Source organism: Argiope bruennichi, chromosome 10 (assembly GCF_947563725.1).
Source record: "Argiope bruennichi chromosome 10, qqArgBrue1.1, whole genome shotgun sequence".
In the NCBI taxonomy this organism is placed as follows: Eukaryota; Metazoa; Arthropoda; class Arachnida; order Araneae; family Araneidae; genus Argiope; species Argiope bruennichi.
The window spans coordinates 106,403,612-106,421,680 of NC_079160.1; the positions used below are offsets into that span (position 1 = coordinate 106,403,612).

At 25.2% G+C, this 18,069-nt stretch overlaps 1 protein-coding gene across 1 annotated transcript; it reads right to left on the reverse strand.

Annotated features, from left to right (window-relative positions):
• On the reverse strand, positions 1 to 17,802 carry LOC129988387 (nucleolar protein 56-like). Its single transcript, XM_056096610.1, has 10 exons — positions 17,723 to 17,802; positions 14,870 to 15,065; positions 13,271 to 13,432; positions 9,757 to 9,958; positions 7,982 to 8,169; positions 6,709 to 6,860; positions 6,440 to 6,540; positions 3,133 to 3,281; positions 984 to 1,114; positions 1 to 402 (listed from the first exon to the last, which is right to left on the reverse strand). Exons 1-10 carry the CDS (start codon positions 17,744 to 17,746, stop codon positions 67 to 69), a joined length of 1,641 nt encoding a protein of 546 aa, XP_055952585.1. The 5' UTR covers positions 17,747 to 17,802; the 3' UTR covers positions 1 to 66.
• Positions 17,803 to 18,069: the final 267 nt, after the last annotated feature.

Below are 18,069 nucleotides of genomic sequence, written 5' to 3' on the forward strand. Positions count from 1 at the left end.
AAAAGTTCAAAAATATTCATTTACTTATCACATAAAATGATGTACATGATGTTCAATACAATGCTCTTATTCAGCATCATTTAACTTCCTTTTCTTCTTTTTCTTTTCTATACTTGTGTCAACTTCATCTGCTACTGGAGCATCATTTAAGTTCCTTTTCTTTTTCTTTTCTATACTTGTGTCAACTTCATCTGCTACAGGAGCATCATTTAACTTCTTGTTCTTTTTTTTCTTTTTCTTTACTATACTTGTATCAACTTCATCTGCTACAGTGCCTTCGGCCAATGCTGCAATAGTTTTATCTAGTTCAGTAGCGAGACACAATTCTTCTAACTTTCTTTTCTTTGCCTTTTTCTTATCCTTTTTCATTCTTTTCAAAATTTCCCGTTGTGAAATTTCAGCCTACAAGAAAAATTGTATTTTATTTCAATGAATGCATAGAACATTAATCAAACTTGATAACTGATAAAAAAAACAAGCAACAGTATGTAAATACTACAAAGCAACACAATAATAATTTTTTTATAAAATTAGAAATAACATCATCAAAATTTATGAAAATATAGTCCTTGAAAATCATTGAGGTGGGGGGGGGGATAATTTCTTTTCTATAAATAAGCTATCAATTTAAAAATTTTCTCTAAAGGTAAATCTATTTTTTATTTAAACAACAATTTTTTAATTATGAATAAGTAAAATGGTGCATAAATTTATTAAAATAGTAATAAATTAATGTCAGAGAACCTGAATATTTTTTTGAATTAATTTGTTCATTAGTTACAAAAGCAAAATAAATATTCAGGAAAAAAATTAATTCATAATTATAAAATAAATTCGCAACTCTTCTAGTATGAAGTGGGAACATACATATGATGATCAAAGAAGTAAAATATATTTGTTCATGGCTTATAATTTAATATAAATTCATATGTAAAAATTAATAATATAAACAAATCAACTAAAATGCAAAGTAGTAACATCACCTCTTCCAATGCTTCATCCATAACGTCTACATTTTTCCTGGGTGTCTCAGAGTTTGGTGGGGCATCATAAAATTTCAATCTCTCTTCAACTTGTTGCTTCATCTTACTCCCAAATACATCAGTTGGAATATCTAGAATTAGTTACAGTTTTATATGATCATGTAAGAATATGATGCTGTGTTGGTTTGAGGTTTTTGAAGCCTCAAAATGCTTAGGTAACAAATTGACAATTTATCGCTTTTAGGGTTATTAGAATATAATGCAGAAGGTTGTCACATTTGGCGATTTATCACCAACTAAAGTTACAACTTGATTTCCAAATTATTCATTCTCTGAATTCTTACGAATTGTCTTAATTAATTTAAGTCATCAACCAGTTTAAACTGGTTTGAAACAATCACGAGACTATCAGATTATGCATGCATTGATATTTAGAAAGACAATGGTGTTTTTTTTTTTTCCCCCCATCTCAAATTCAAGCGAGCTCCAAAACTTTTTTTGCCAACTAGAAAAATTGGAAATGAAAGTTTAAAAAAATTATATATATATATATATAATGTAAGCATATAATTCTTGAAAGTAGAAGGTAGGTTTGAAGACAATGAAAAGACTTTCGATTTCTTGACATAGTTTTATTTTATTTTGGAGAAGCACACATTATGTACAAGCAGAAGCAAAGAATACACACACAACACAGAACAACACAAAGCGAAAAGAGAGAATGACGGCCAACTGAAGCTTTTGATCCCTGATCTTATATAATGTGAGATTTCCGCCACATCAACCTTTCACAATGGCAACTGAGAGATCATTTTCACTAGACACGTGGAACTGATGGCACATCATTTTTACAAAGATTCAAAAGTGGAATGGGATCAGGAAACAAGAAAACCCTTTAGAATGACCCCGACATGGACCAAATTAGGCAAAAAGTTAGGAAACTAATTTAGATATTAAAATATCATTACACACACACACACATATATATATATAGGGATAGAGACCACCAATAGAGAAATCTTGTGATTGTTTCAAAACTAGTTTAAACTGATTAATGACTTAAAAATAATAATGTTCTCATAAGATAACTTGAAATTTGCGATTATAGATATCATTTTTTAAAAATTAAAACTAATTTACATAAAAAAATGTCATTTTTTCAAAAAGGATAACAAATCCAAATTCAAACTAGAAATTGATTTTATACGAGAATTTTAATACATAGTTAATTCGTGAAGATCAGAAGATGGACTTGTAAGCATATTTTAATATCTTATAAAGCAACTTTACAAATTAATTAAGGAGAAAAGGACAATAAAGAAAAAAAAAATTGCTTTAAAGTGTATTAATTTTAAATGTCTATCAATTAATTGGCCTTTCCAAATTTTTTTAAAAATTAATTCTGAGCTAATTGAGGCAGAAAATATTTGGCAGAAAGAAGTCCTGGGAAAAACAGCAATAAATATTGGAGAACAAACAGTAATAAAGTTATAATTAGATTTTTTTCCTTTCATTTCTCGAATGGAATTTAATTAGCTTGGTTTTTTGATTAAAATTACATTTAAGGTTCTGAAAGAAGTGCAATTGTAAAAATTGTTTGAATTTTGGTATGGTGTTTTTTAAAAAATTGTGTTAAAAATTATCAGAATCAACACATTCTAAATTTGAAAATAAGGAAATTCTAAAAAAAGTATCAGATTTATTTTATATACATATTTGCATTTCTTATGTAAAGATACCATTGCATCAATACATATGTATTATCTTTAGGATATGTAGGTTTGTGTTACTAAATATAACATTCAAATTGATATTACAGAAGAATGTAGTAATATTTTGAATGAAATTTTATGGAAATAATAGCATACATTTTTTTAAAACTGATGACAAAGAATTTTGAAAATGAATTTCTTAAATTTTTGAATACATTCCAAGCCAGATATTTATTATTATAAAGAAAACATAGACAGCTAAACTCAAAGTAGTTTTTGTGGCAATATCTATTTGTTTGACACATTTAAATAAATAAGAATTAGAGAATTCTTCTAATATTGAATAAACAGAAAATAATTTCATTTTCACCATGTTTAAGTGTATGACTATATAAATATAGATTAAATGATTTAACTCAAAGTTGAATAATTCTTACCTCGGAAACAATCTATCCTTGATGCTACAGAGCACTTATTCGCTAAATATCTAGAAATGCGTCCTTTGTAAATTTTGGCAGCTTTTCCAATAAATTTGGAATTAAAGATGATTCCATATTTTGGAGTATTTCCTTTTGTTTTAAGAGCTCTAGAAAAAATTATCCAAAAAATTTCTTATGAGAATTCATAAATTTTCAAAAAAACTAATAAAAATATTGATCAGTATATAATCATCTTTAAAGATAAAATCTTTCAACATTTTACAGGCTTTGATTCCCCAATCTTTATTGAACCTGGTTATTTTGTAGTTAGAAATAATATATAATTGATTTTTATACCTACAATTTGTAGGAATGCATAATCTATCCAATTATAAGTTGCTTTTTTTTATACATATTTCATCATTCATTACAATAATAATTTGCTTTGCACATAAGATTAATAAACACAACTTTAAATGGAAAAAAAAAGTGATGGGAAAGCAATAGAGGGGAAATTAAGTATTTCTAATATTATATCAGTAATTCATTAAATATGTAATAAGAAAAAGACTCAAAACACTATCCGATATTTAGAAAAGAACATTCTTCTTTACTCTAAAAGCATTAACAAAATTAAAAACATTTTATAAAATATAAAATTTTGAAGAATATTCTGAAATAAATTTCAAGTTCCATTTCCAGAAATACCAAGCTCCTTTCTTACCTGTTTACTTTGTAGTCGACCACATATCTATGAGCTGATTATATATATATTTTTTTTTTTCAAATAACTTACTGATTTGTCAGCAACTCCATTCATATAAACAGGATTATTAAAAAAAAAAAAAAGTAGCACATTTATATTTATATGCACAATTCTCAAAAACTCTGAAGAAAGGAAGGGTTGACATTTTATGAGATTTATAAAAATAAGGTATAAATCTTTTAAAAGGTGATTTATCAATTTAGTTAGTGCCATTGAAACTATACAAAGATTATTTTAGTGTGAACTAAATAAGATAAATAATGTTTAATAAATAATAATAATAAACGTTTTTAATTAATGGTGATAATAAATGCTTTTAGATGATGAGGATAAAACAAGAATTGGTATTCTATTTTTCAAACATTTACACTATAGGAAAAAGATATTTGCATTGCTGTCAATTTAATGAGCACCAGAACACCATATACAATAAATCTTAGGGAAAATATGTCTTCAAAAGGCTATTCTCTGACAGGGAGCGTAGTGAGAAATTTTGGAAAAAATAAAGTATTTTTAAGCATCTTTGCCAAAAAACAATTGAGCACTTTTACACATGTATACATATATAAATCTGCATTTTTTTTCTCTGCAAAGGATGCTTTCTATTTTATAATACTAAATTCATTCTGCTGTATTCTTATTTTCCTTTGATCGGACCAATTTGTGTATTTTTCTTTAACACATAAAAGATTACATATATCCTTATAAAGTTCAATCATTTTTCAAATCATATGTAGGCACAGTACACATTCTGTACTGCTAGTTCCGGATCATTATTCCAGGCACAGAAAGATGGAGTGGGCTTATTAAATATTATCTTAGTATGTGTTAGAACCTCTGGACCTACTTCATCTTGGAATTCCTTCTCTGAATTCTTTCCTTTTTGTTGGTTTACTTTCTTGATACCTAAGTAAACAATCGTTTGCAATCATGCTTTTGAATCTTTTCTATGTGTGGGGAAATAAAACAAAACAAAAACTTTCTTTGCCTTTCTCAACGAAAGTAAGCAACGTTTTACATAATGAAGCACTTTTAAGGTGCTTAAAAATTTAAATTTAAGCACTTTTTGTGAAGCTACGCACCTTGTCTAATCCCAAATACCACCTCTATAAACCAACTAAAATACCAGCTCTATGAAGATAAACCCAAACTTGATGGGTAACAAAATAAGTTTTGCTGTATATATCTCTTTATATAAAAAATTTTGGAATTGATTATCATTATATAACAATTTAATAACAATCAATCTCATTTTCAAAAATAAGAATGCATAACAAAAAGATGATTGATGTTTTTTTTTAAGTATTTGTAAAATTGGAATTATTTTTTAAAATAAGTTTCACAAAATCAGATATTTTGTGGAAGTCCTATTAAGAGTAAATAGAGCAAAAAATTTAAAGTTAAGGTGATATATAAAAAAAAAAACAGTATTAACTTGTTACTACCCTCCCTACCATCCAATGTCTTTTTTAACCAAATTGCCAATAGAAAATCAAAGTATGTCCTTGAATCATTCAGAAAGAGTAAAAATTTGCTTAAAATATTATCAGACTGTAATATTTTAGAATTTTAGAGAGAAAAAATATAAGAACATAGTTTCATTCTTCAGTACTTAAATAGTGATGTAAGTAAATTCCACAAAATAGCTCCGCAAATATTTGATATTGTTAAATGTGGGGGGGGGGGGGGGGCTCTAAAAATCACTAAGAAAATTCAAAGAAAGCAATAAAAAAAATCAATAACATTGAAGTATCCCTAATCCTAATGTGACTGATTTTTAAAGGACTTTTAATGTGTTAAAGGTCTAAATTAAAAGACTCTTAAAAAAAAAAAAAAAAAAAAAAAAAGATGGGGAAAAAATTTATTTTGAAATGAGAAATTAAAACTTGTATGGATTTAGATTCCAATTTTTACGTTATATGCTCTAAATTGAATTAGTACAAAGCCTTTCTTTTTGGTTGTTACAAATGTTATAGAAGGACACAAAACTTTCCAAATGAAAAGATTTTATAGCAAAAGGTCTAATTTTTCCAGCTACCTGTAAATTATTGCATTAGAAAATGATTAGGATTTCACTCTCTCCATTTTACTAACCTATCTTGCTCAGATGTTTCAAGAAAATTGCAGCCCTCCTCCCTTAATCATTTGGAAAAAGAGAGAGACAATCTTTTTTTATTTACTTTTTTCCCCCATAAAAATTCCAGAAGTAAGGTCTTTTACGTTTCCCTCTACTACATAAGCAAAAGATGAAATTTCCTTACAAATAATTGGACTCTTAAAATATAAGCTGCTCAATAACTCAATTCTTTTTTTATGTCAGGAGTGAAAGATATTTTTAAAAACTATTACACTAAATATTTGATAATTTGTAAAAAGATCCTAATACAACATTTTCTTATGAAAAATTTGTTTCACTTTGTATACAATTTTTACAAGCAAATTTTAAAAAAACATCCACATCTGCAAGATATGATCACTGAAGAATCAAAACAAGTAAAAGTTTTACTATTACATAAAATTAGCCATTGTACATTAAGAAATTTTGAAGATATATTTCACCTAAAAAGTGCTTTTTCAGCTCCCAAAATTTGCACTGTAGAAGCTGGAGATTTGGCAAGATTGGTCAAGCTGCCAGCCTGAGCAATAAGACGAGCTCCAACCTTGTAAAAAAAAATTACAAATTATTATTAAGATATATTATTTATAAATAATTGTATGCAAAGGTGTCAGTTATGTAATGCTAAACATAATGTTAAATTATTGTAACTTCTTCTATCGACCAAATTTCAGTTACATTAAAAAAAAAAAATACATAGAAAATATCTTACGAATTCTCCGATGAGAGCAGCCAAGTTGGGTGCCACACATGTCATTTTGGCCTTCAAATAATCTGTCAAATCTTTCCTACGTTGAATTAATGCAATAACTCTTTCTGCACAATAAAGCATATTTTCCAAATCACATTCAGATACCTCCATTCCTAATGAAAACAAAAATGTTTTATATATAAAATTCAAAATATCAGAAACAAACAAAAAATATTTAACTTGATTGAAATAAAATTATTAAAAAATGATAATTTACATAAAATGTTAAAAACATTTTTGATAGTGCATTAAAAAAATATTTTAAAAAAAATCTGAAGATCAAAACAAAAATTGCAAAAGCCTGAATAGAAATGCTTTAAACCAGAACTGTAATTACAGTATAATGTATTTTAATTTTTATATAATGAATAAGAATTTTTTTGCTTATGATAGTCATTGTAGTTTTAAATTTTTTGGTTGTTTTCTCGGCCACATGTTTTTATGATTTTTATTTGGGCCTTTTAAATTTATAAAAAAATAAACAACAAAGGTAATAAATATTTTACCCTTTTAATACAGATTTAAAAAAACTTTGACCCTGCATGATTACCTAAATTATATAGCTTTTCTTCAAGCTAACTCCACATTTACAAGCAAATGAAAGAAATTTCAACTTGGAGAAAATTATTTTCTTTTAATACTACTGATTTTTAAGATAAATCTAATTAATACATTAAGTATATATCTAATATTCTTGGTCATATTAATAAAGTTATTTTAAGAATAAATAATTTAATTTGTACCTACAATAATTTTTAATCAAAAAATATGAATACTAAAATAAACTAATAGAAATGTTCAATCACATTATATTGAATTTTTAAGTTTTAATAAACACCAAGAGTTTCTATTTTATATGCATTTATGAAATTTCATTTCTTTTATAAATATTTGTACATTAGTCAGATGTTATTGAAAAACAGCAGTTATGAAAGTGTCAATTAGAATGCAACCTTCCGCATGTGGTTAACACAAATGTTTTTTAAACAAAACTTTTTACATATTTATAATAGCTTACTAAAAATCTCATTTTTTTAAAAAGAAATATGTCTTTTAATTTCTGATTTGAAAGTAATAAGGATACTTAAAAATGAGCATTTTTCAAATTGATAATTAAAAGCTATTAAAATTGTCATTGACAATATAAATGTATAAAACTCCAGTAAATCTAAATAATATATATATTTTTAAATAAACACACACAAAACTATTATTAAGCTATTCAAACATTTACCCATTGAACTGCGAGCCAACTCTAAAACATTCTGCACTTTCTCAGGATCATTTAGTATATTTTCCAAACGTTCTGCAACATCTTCAGACAAATTTTTTCTGTCTTTTATAGCATTGACACACGGAATGTATAAATTATTCTCAGGGACAATTTTGATGAGTTCAGGGAAATGATGAGAATACCATTCACTGAAAATCATAAAAAAATATGCATATCAATAAAAAATTTTAATGTAAACATTGCATTTTATTCACTTTGTGATTTTTACATAGCAAGTCATCTGACCCATGACATTTGAAGACTTTTGTCAGTATTATTTGAAATATTTTGAAAATTATTATAACATCATAGTAAATATTTATCTTGCACTTAAAGGTGAAATTGTGACAAAAAAGCAAAAGTAAAATATTAATACCAAAGTAACAGGTAATGAGTTTATAATATTATTTGTTAATTATACTTATAGATGAAGATTGCAGCAAAACTAATGAATAATGTTCTTCTGATTTGTTTACCTTTTTTGTCTCTTGGCTAAAATCACCTGAGTATCTAAGTAATGCACATATTAAACTGAATTGTTTTTTTTTTAAAATAGTAATGGGACATTCAACAATATGAGATAAAAAAAATACAAAGAATGAAAAAGCGAGAATCTGAAAATTTCAAAAGTAAAGCTGATCATGAAACTACTCTAAGTTGATGGTAAATGTGAAAGATTGATACAATATCTAGATACTGGAGATATAACTAAATAATGCTCTCATTGTCGAATTTTTGAATTGGAAGTAGGCCATTAGAAAAATGTATGTAAGATTAGCTAATTAGTTTCCATTAAACTACACTGGAATGGCCAGTGTAGTTTAAAAACTTGCTAACTGGAACTGACAAATATTGCACATAGTATCGGACAACATTAGAGTTGGCGAACAAAATTGAACAGAAGGCAAAGCTCCCTAGTGTGTGTGTGTATATACACACACATACAGAGAGAGAGAGAGAAAAGTATAAATAATATTGCATATTTATAAAGCCAAAGTTCTAAACTGCAAAAAAATTTTTGTTATATGAAGTAACTAATATTTCAAAGGCACTCAAGTGTTATATTAAATGGCATATATAAATTCAAGAATGAATACCCCCTCTCCAAAAACCCAAGAAATTCTGATCATTATCATCAACTAAAATTTAATACCAATTATGACTGATGTTCATGATAATTTAAAATGCATTACTTTTCATAAATCATTAGAAGAGAAAAAAAAAAAAAACGTAACAAATTTTCTTTACAACTTTACGTGGCAGAACACCATTTTTCATAACCTACATAAATATAGATTAGGGGAGATGATTATTTGAACTATTTTATTTCATTATAGAAGAATGTTTTGAGAGGATAGGACAGAAAAAAAAATGTTTATCTACAAGAATATATTGATAAAAATAACTAGCAATAAACTCTAAACTACCATACTTAAATGAATTACAGGAAAAATTATAAGATAGTCAAACTGCAGGCCACAATCCTAAGTGAAGAGGCATAGAACAAGAAGGGGATTCATAAAAATTTTTATTCCTGTTTTTTCTACAATTCATAATAAAAATAATTTTACATAAATAATTTTTTACTTATGTTTCAATTATAGGATTTGAAATGGTTTTACAAAAGAAAATGTGGTTATTTCCTTTTTTTCTAAAGGAAAAAAGTACTTTTCAAAGAAGATAAGTATAAAAGGCACTAGTATATAAACAAAATTTGAATGATAGCTTACACTTACCGTATCTTCATAGACAAAGAATTAATATCCTTGTCCATTTGATCCACTAAAGTAATAGTTTGAATAATCATGTTGTCAACTCGAGCAATGTTGAACTTGACTTTAGAACGTGAATAGGCATGAGCAAGCCCAAGTTGAACTTTAGTGGCAGCATTTAAATCACAGAAACCAGGCACTAGATCATGGAAATGAAATCTAATCCCTATAAAAGATGCAACAGATTTTTTTAAAACAAAACCATAACAAAAACATTGGAACTGCAAATTATAAAATCAGCAAAGATTAACCAGATACTTTACTAGTAGATATAAAGAATGCCTGGTTGAAAACTATTACTATTTTTCTTCAATATAAATAAAGTAAGAAGTCTGTCTGTTGGCTATCTACAGAACAAATCATTGATCCCAGAGAAGCTAAATTTGGCACTTATGTATTTTGAGTGTGGGATATACACCTTGGGACATTTATTTTTTAAAATTTTAATGATTTAAAACCTGTCAAATTCTAGAGCCTCTGAGCACTTTCAACACTATCTTCTGAGAGAAAAATTAAACATGAAAGACATTTATATCGTTTTAGAATGCAAAATTTTTTTCATTTTGTTTTTAATTATTGTACAATACTTAATTATCATTATAAATGTCATATGTTCTCAATGTCACTTACATGGAATTTTATTCATTCTTCAAAAATGTCCAGAAAAGAAAGGAAAAAAAAAAAAAAAAATGAACAGGAAGAGGTAGAAGAAAGGAAGGGAAAAATTTCATTGTGCTCTATTCAAAATAATTTTTTTCCTAATTTTTTTTTTTTTAATTTTTTAAACGTTTTCAAATATTTTAAAATATAGAAAATGATTTGCCCATTGATATTTAACTTAATACCATATACTTTTTTAGAAATAATATTAATTTGTTTCAAATTATACGATAAACCAATCTTTCAACAAACTCAATTAAAATAGTGCAAATAATGAAATATGAAATTAAAAAAAGCATTTAAATAATTTTTTCTTGGATAAATATATTTTCTTATAAATATATAAAGTTTTATATACATCTGAATTTCTGTTTTGCTTTTGCCTAATTATTTGATTTAAAAGATCATCTAAAAAAATTCATATTTTCTAAAACATTTCCTTCAATATATAATAGTTTATTATCTGAATCTTAAGTTTTATTCAATGTCTTCCTCAAAAATAGCAGTTTATTGTGTTTAAGAATTTCAAATGAAAATTTCATTAAATAGTTTTAATTTTAAATTATGATAATAAATTCTAACAATATGTATTTTAAACATTTTCCATTTAATAACTAATAATATGGGTGAATTTGGTGGTTGTTAAAGATAGCTAGCGTGATATAAAATTCCCCTTCAAGCTACTTATGTAATTATAAGGCAGTCATTATGCTATTGTTACTGTGACATTAAAATCCAATTACTCTCACATCTGACTGTTTTATTATTCAATAGTTTATCTAATAGATAATTTCATCAGATCAGATACACATTCATTACAATATCAAATATAATTTCTAATAATAAAAGAGAATGCCTGACCAACAGCTTCCTTGAATATGACTGCTAAAATTTTATGAGACAAATCACTAAAACAAAAGCTTACCAGATTTCACAAATGTGTACTCTGTGAAATGATGGCCTGTACTTTAAAAGCAACTTTTATTTTTTTAAAAAACTGGGCTTTTAATAATAAACTCAAATACTTATTTTGACTGCCGGAATATTTAAATATGATTCCAAATTATATAAATGCTAATGTTATATTAAATATTCCTTATAATAAAAACAACTAGATAAAAATTTCAAATATCAGATGAATGATTCTTTTTTTTTTTTAAACATTTTAAGAGGAATGTGGAAGTTGCAATTTTATCTGTAAAATTTTAAAGTAAATTTAAACTTTTTTTTTCTCTAAATTTGAAAAGAAGGAACAAAACTTTTGTTTTGACGAAAATCGACAAATTTTTTAAAAAAATGCTAGAAGAAAATAAGTTTAAATATCTCATTAATTACAAAACTTTTATATGCATTCAATCATAAATACCTGGTAAATGTCCATATTTGATGAAAAATACTAAGAAATTTTAATAAGAAACCAAATTTTGTACTTTCTTTTCCAAAGATATAAATTCTCAAATTGAATTAAAATTTATTATAATATATATTTAAAAAGTACTTTCAACAGCATTTTAAAGAGGATTTAAATGGTTAGTGTGTGTGTATAATGACATCTTGACATAATTTTCAAATGTGATTAATTTTTATATAAAACAAATGGTAAATATAAATTTTAAAATCAAACATTAAACTTAACTTTGGAAAATGTTTACCCGTATTCCAGATAAAGCTAAAAGAATAGTAAATATAAAAGCAATGGCAGAAAAAGATAGAATTCAGAGCAACAAATATGTGTGCTGCATATGTACAAAACAAAACTAAAAAAAAAAAAAAAAAAAAAAGGTAGGAAAATCTATAATTAATATAATTTATAAACATTTTGATTTTTCAGAAATGTAATGTATTTCATTTCAAATTAATTTATTGCCAACCCTTATCAACTCAAATTAATAATTTTACAAAAAAAACAATTGTCATGTCTTCTTAGAGACATTTCATTTACTAAATCATAAATGTTAGGTATTGATCCTTGAAGTAAATTCATATCTCCATATAACAATTTACTGTGGAATTTAGTTTCAAAATTTCTCCCTACGACATATGAATAATATCTGGTAATGATGAGTATATTTGTAAAATGAATGGCAAATGCTCTATACTATAAATTTTACAGTAAACTTAGAGCAATGCATACATGATTATATTTTTGTTTGAAAAAATTAATTATTCCAAAAGAAAAAGAATTGTTACTAAAAATTTCAAAACTGGAATAAAATATAGTTCATAGGTCCATAAATGAAAAAATTAACTAATTCAACAACATAATTTTAATTATCAGCGAAAAAAAAAACCATTATTAGAATTTGGAATTTTTAAAGCAAATAATTACATAATTCCACATTAGGAATATTTATTTTAAACAGTTTTGGTTTGATGCATATATTTATCCCACACAGTAAAATTGTGAAGCCTAATGTTGATTAAGCATTTCTAACATTTCTACTTTTGACAACAATGATATGTACCAAGCTAATATATTTTATTTTGTCATTCAATGACATAAACAGTAATCTATTTGAAAAAAGCAACAACAAAAAAATCCTAATGATATTCTATACATATACTTTCCCCATTTTTTCACTATCTTTCCAGCCTATATCATCAAAATTCTAAAGAAGTTAATGCTTAATACAATACATCTCTTGTATAAAAGAGTTAAATTTAATTATTCTTTAATTAAAGAATTTTATTATTGAAAAACTTTCATGCGCCTATTTACTTTGCCTAGTTAAAAAGCCAAGAAGAAAAAAAAAAGTGTTCATATTTTAGGTTTAAATTTTATCTATTAAACAAAATTAGCATATATTAAAAGGATTACCTCTAATCAACTCCTTTACAGCCTCTGTGCAATTACAGTTTATTTCCAGCTTCTCCTTAATTGAATTAATTAACTGTGTATCTTCCACCCCAAGTACATACTTCTTTTTCTTTTTTGGAAGATTGTTGATTAAAAGTTCTTCAAGATGAGCATGAAGTATGCCTAAAAAGAAAATAATAATAAGAAGAAGAACATATTCAGCTATTGTAATGTATAGAAGTATTTATTGAAAAACTGACGATTTTATTCACAAAATCAGAATTATTATATATATATTTACAAACAAATGCAAATAAAATATTTTTGGAACAATTAACATTGGAAATTTTTGAAGTAAAGAAACTTTGAATTCACAAATTCTGGTATTTCTACAAAAACTAAGTAACTACAAAACTAAGCAATTTACAAAACTTAAAATTTTCTTTGATAGAAAATCCACATATTTAAATCGCATGAAAAAATCAAATATCACAGTTATTAAACAATATTACTTTAAAAAAATTTAAATATATGTAAAATTATTCATAAATATTTCTAGCTCAGTGAAGCCGAGTGTATATTCTTTAGCTTCAAAAACCAAAATTATCTTTTTATCTGGAAAGATATTGTCTAGAATATTTCCAAATTCTTACGTGGAAAACAATTTTAATGAAGAATAAATCGAAGAAAGTAATCATTAGAGTAATACTTCTTTTTTTAAAAAGCTACAGAAAAATCAATTCATAAGTTTCTTGAAGACCCTGAAGAAAAACTAACAAATCAAGACACTGAAAGCTGAATTTTCATTATTTGTGGCAACAAATAAAAGAAAAAAAAAAAAAAAAAAAGATTTATTTGATGCCATGTAAATAAAATCAAGCTTAGTAGCTAGTGAACGAGTATTTTCTATTTCAGTCAATATTGCGTCCAAAATAAGAACAAGATTTAGACACCATTCAGTGGATATTTTATGTTTTTTTAAAATTCTATTTTCTTAGAAGAAATTAAAATTAGTGAAAATAATATAAATATTATTTGAAATTTTTGTTTGAGTTTTCGTTATTTTGTGTAAGTAATATGTACATGTAATTCTTATTTTTTAAAAATACATTTTGACTTTGATTTCATTTTTTGTTATTTTATATAAATTAAATAAAATATTTTCCTTATTCTTTTTTCTTTTTTTGACAAAAATTCGAAAATTAGCTAAAACTGATTTTTTGGAAATATTGAATTCGAAAACCGGTTTTTGTATAAACCCTAATTTTTATTATTTATTTACTTATTAAAGTAATTAGTATCAATTTATTAATTAGCATGTGTTAAAACTTTCGATATTAAAAATAAGTATTTATTACAAGTTCAAAAATGTATATGTTTTCCCCTCATTTTGTATCCAATTTTTTTAAATTCAAATTTTTAAAGAAGCAAAAATTTTATTGTGGCTCACTCAGTTCTGAGTCAATTAAATTCTACAGTATAATGCATAAAAACATAAAATTCACCTTAATTCTATATTTATAAAAGTTCGTTAGAATTTCCATTTAAATTGAAATGAAACATAAAACTGTAGGACAAAAATTAAAGACTTGTCATTAAAAAATAAATCTTTGAAATTACTTTCTGAAATGCTATTGATGTTCTCCAAGGCTTCTCGTCCTCTTGTAAATGGTTGAAATGCCTGAAAATGACATACTTCCTTAAATTTGTCAACTTCAGAAACAATTTCTGCGGTTTGAGTTAAAAATTCTTCTGGTTCAGCAACAAAAAATAAGGCATAGCCAGCAGCATGCTCATATAAAATATATTGCTTGCTCTGAAAGTATACAAAAATAAATATTAAAAAATGCATAAAAAAATATCCAAAATTAACATAATTCAATACCTTTCTGAATTAATATAACAAGGAATATCATAAAACTAAAATAAGAATTATTTTTCTGACAAAAAATTTCAGTATAATTCATATATTTATTAAATCTGAAATTTTATTTGATAATAAAAACTTTATTATTCTTGTTTTTCATTGTTTTATACAATGCAAGAAATCTTTAAAAATCATAATATCCTATCTCCCTTTTTTAAAGAATAAAAATTGAATAATAACAATAAAAATATAAATATCACAATTAACTTATATAAGAAATAATTGCTTGAAATAAATTGTGTTAATGGGAGAGATTTTGTAAAATCAATATTGTTATTATTCATAAACTCCATATTCCAGAAAATAAATGGATATAAAGTAATGAGGGAGAACTTTTTTCCAACTACGCTGTAATCATTTAGTGCAACAGAAGCAGTACATAATTCTTTGGATAAACATTAAGAAATAGTATAACAATTCCTTATAAACATAAATTTTTATGCAATATAAAATCTTAATAAAAAAGTGCTAAATTCTGGTATGATAAAACAAGAGTGAATGAAAGAAAAATGATAAATTTAAATAGTATATTTCATAGAGAAATAGAATATGTTAAAAATCAAGGCTATTAATATTCAAGCAGGCTTCATACCACTGGTGAAAATTTAAAATGTTTCTTACAAGGCAGCTATACAAATTTCAGAAACAAGACTTTCATTAATATAGAAAAATTGTCATTATAAATAAATATCTTCATTTAAGATTATATGAAGAAAAAAAAATCCAAGCATGAGAAAATGGCAACAACACCAGACTACTTGATAAAACTACCTCAAATAGAAAATGCTTCTAGCACCTCATCAATTAAGTTGAAACCACTCATTTTTTGCTGATTTGTGTCTTAGGTTTGTGTATCCTCCTTAAAATCTGTACCAAGAGTTTTAAAACATCTGAAGCAATAGAAGATCCAGTCCATTGTTATAAACTAACATTAAAGTAACATTTAATATAATAACTAAAGCCAATTTTGTAAAATATCAGGTTTTAAATAGAATTATTAGGTTTCCTTTCTCTCAACAACAACCAAAAAATTAATAACTGTAACATGGTAAAATGTTGGCAAAAGTGTCCAACTTATTGAAGAGACCCAAGAAAACTTATGTAAAAGTATTATGCCAGTCTAAGATCTAATTCATCAAAAATAGATACTTCTTTTGTAATTTTTCTTGTTTTTGTGAGAGTGCCATCATTATTTAAATAAAAATATTTAAAAAAGCCAGATATATTGTTATCTCTATGCAAGATAGAAAAATTACAAACTACACCCAAAAGTGAAAGATATCAATTCCTAATTGTTTGTGAAAGCAAAAATATAAACTTGAAACAGATTATTAATGAAATAGCCTATTTCTGTTTAACAGAAAATAGAAAAGAGGTGCCTAAATGAGGCAGATAATTAGAAACAAGCTCTTACATAAACCCTCTTAAAACCTGATTGTAATTATTAGAATTTGACCGTCTTCAGGAGTTAAAACCACAAAAAGAATAACTTTTTGATCATATCAAAGCAGGTGATAATTATAGATAACAAAATATAAGTCAAAGCAATAATGAAAAAACAAAAGCAACCCCTGCTTTTTATTGTTACATAATAAGTATTTTGATAAAATGCTATAAAAAGCTTTGTTTCCCCCCCCCAAAAGAAAATCCTTTAAAAAGCAATAGTTAATATATAATTTATCTACTAAACAATTACTACTTTTAAATGTCAGAAAAAAATATGAATATTTTTTAAGCTAAAAGAATTTTAACTCTTTTTTTTCAATAGTAATTAATACTAAAAACTTTGAAAATTTAATTTACAGTTTTCACTAATCAATATTTTGTTATTTTTGTATTTGGGGTTACAAATTTGTATATGAGATATTGCTATAATTTACTTCTTTCAAAACTAAATAGTTGGTTAGGCTTAAAAATTTACACTTTTTTTTTATGTTGTGTGAAATGGCTTTCTTAGATTCCATAAATGATAATTATACAAATTATAACTATCTTTAAAAATTTTAAATGATTAGGAAAAAAAATAGGATGTAAATTTAATATTTCATTTTTATTAACAGTAACAATTTTAAGGTTTATTTCATCTTACACACACACACAAATAATAAAAATAAAATGTTCCAATTATTTTTTTAATGATTTTAAAAACTTAAATTCAAATCTGTAGCCCACAGTTATCATTACTTTGAAGTTTGCATGTTTTAAATGCTTTTCAATGTCTAGCCTACTTTTAATGTAAAAAAAAAATTCGCAAAGCTTTATTTTGAAGATTTTTTGTAATTCTTGATTAAAATGTATACTTTGAATGAAAAATAATGAATTAAAATTCGAACCTTCTAAAAAAAAAAAAAAAAAAACTTTTACACTGAAAAACCTAAGTACAGCTTATTCGGCTTAAGAACGTGTAGATCAAATCAATATTTTTAAAAAGGAATAAATATATCGTTATTTTACAATGACTGCGACAAAATTCAATCAAGAGAGCATAAAACTATAAGAAAAAAATATTTCAATTAAAAAAATTGATTATCAGATTTTTACATTACCATTTTATCCTTCTGAAGGCACATGGCAGCAATAATTTCAATAAATAAAACTTCTATGCGCAGATTGCGTTTAGTTGCACAAATCTGCGGAATAGTAAAAATTGTTGAATTTGCCGCTAATGGCGGAATCGGCTCTACCTCTAAAGTTCACGAATAGTGTTGAACTAATTAGAAGATGAATTATCATATTATGTTTGAAAATATGATTTTATTCCTCATTTTTCAATGTTTTTATTATTTATTACACACTTTGTATTTTAAATAATTTTGAAAGATAAATTTCGTAAAATTCTACTGCTTTCAACTGCTTTATCTTAAGATTTAACAGAAAAATGAATATAAATCTC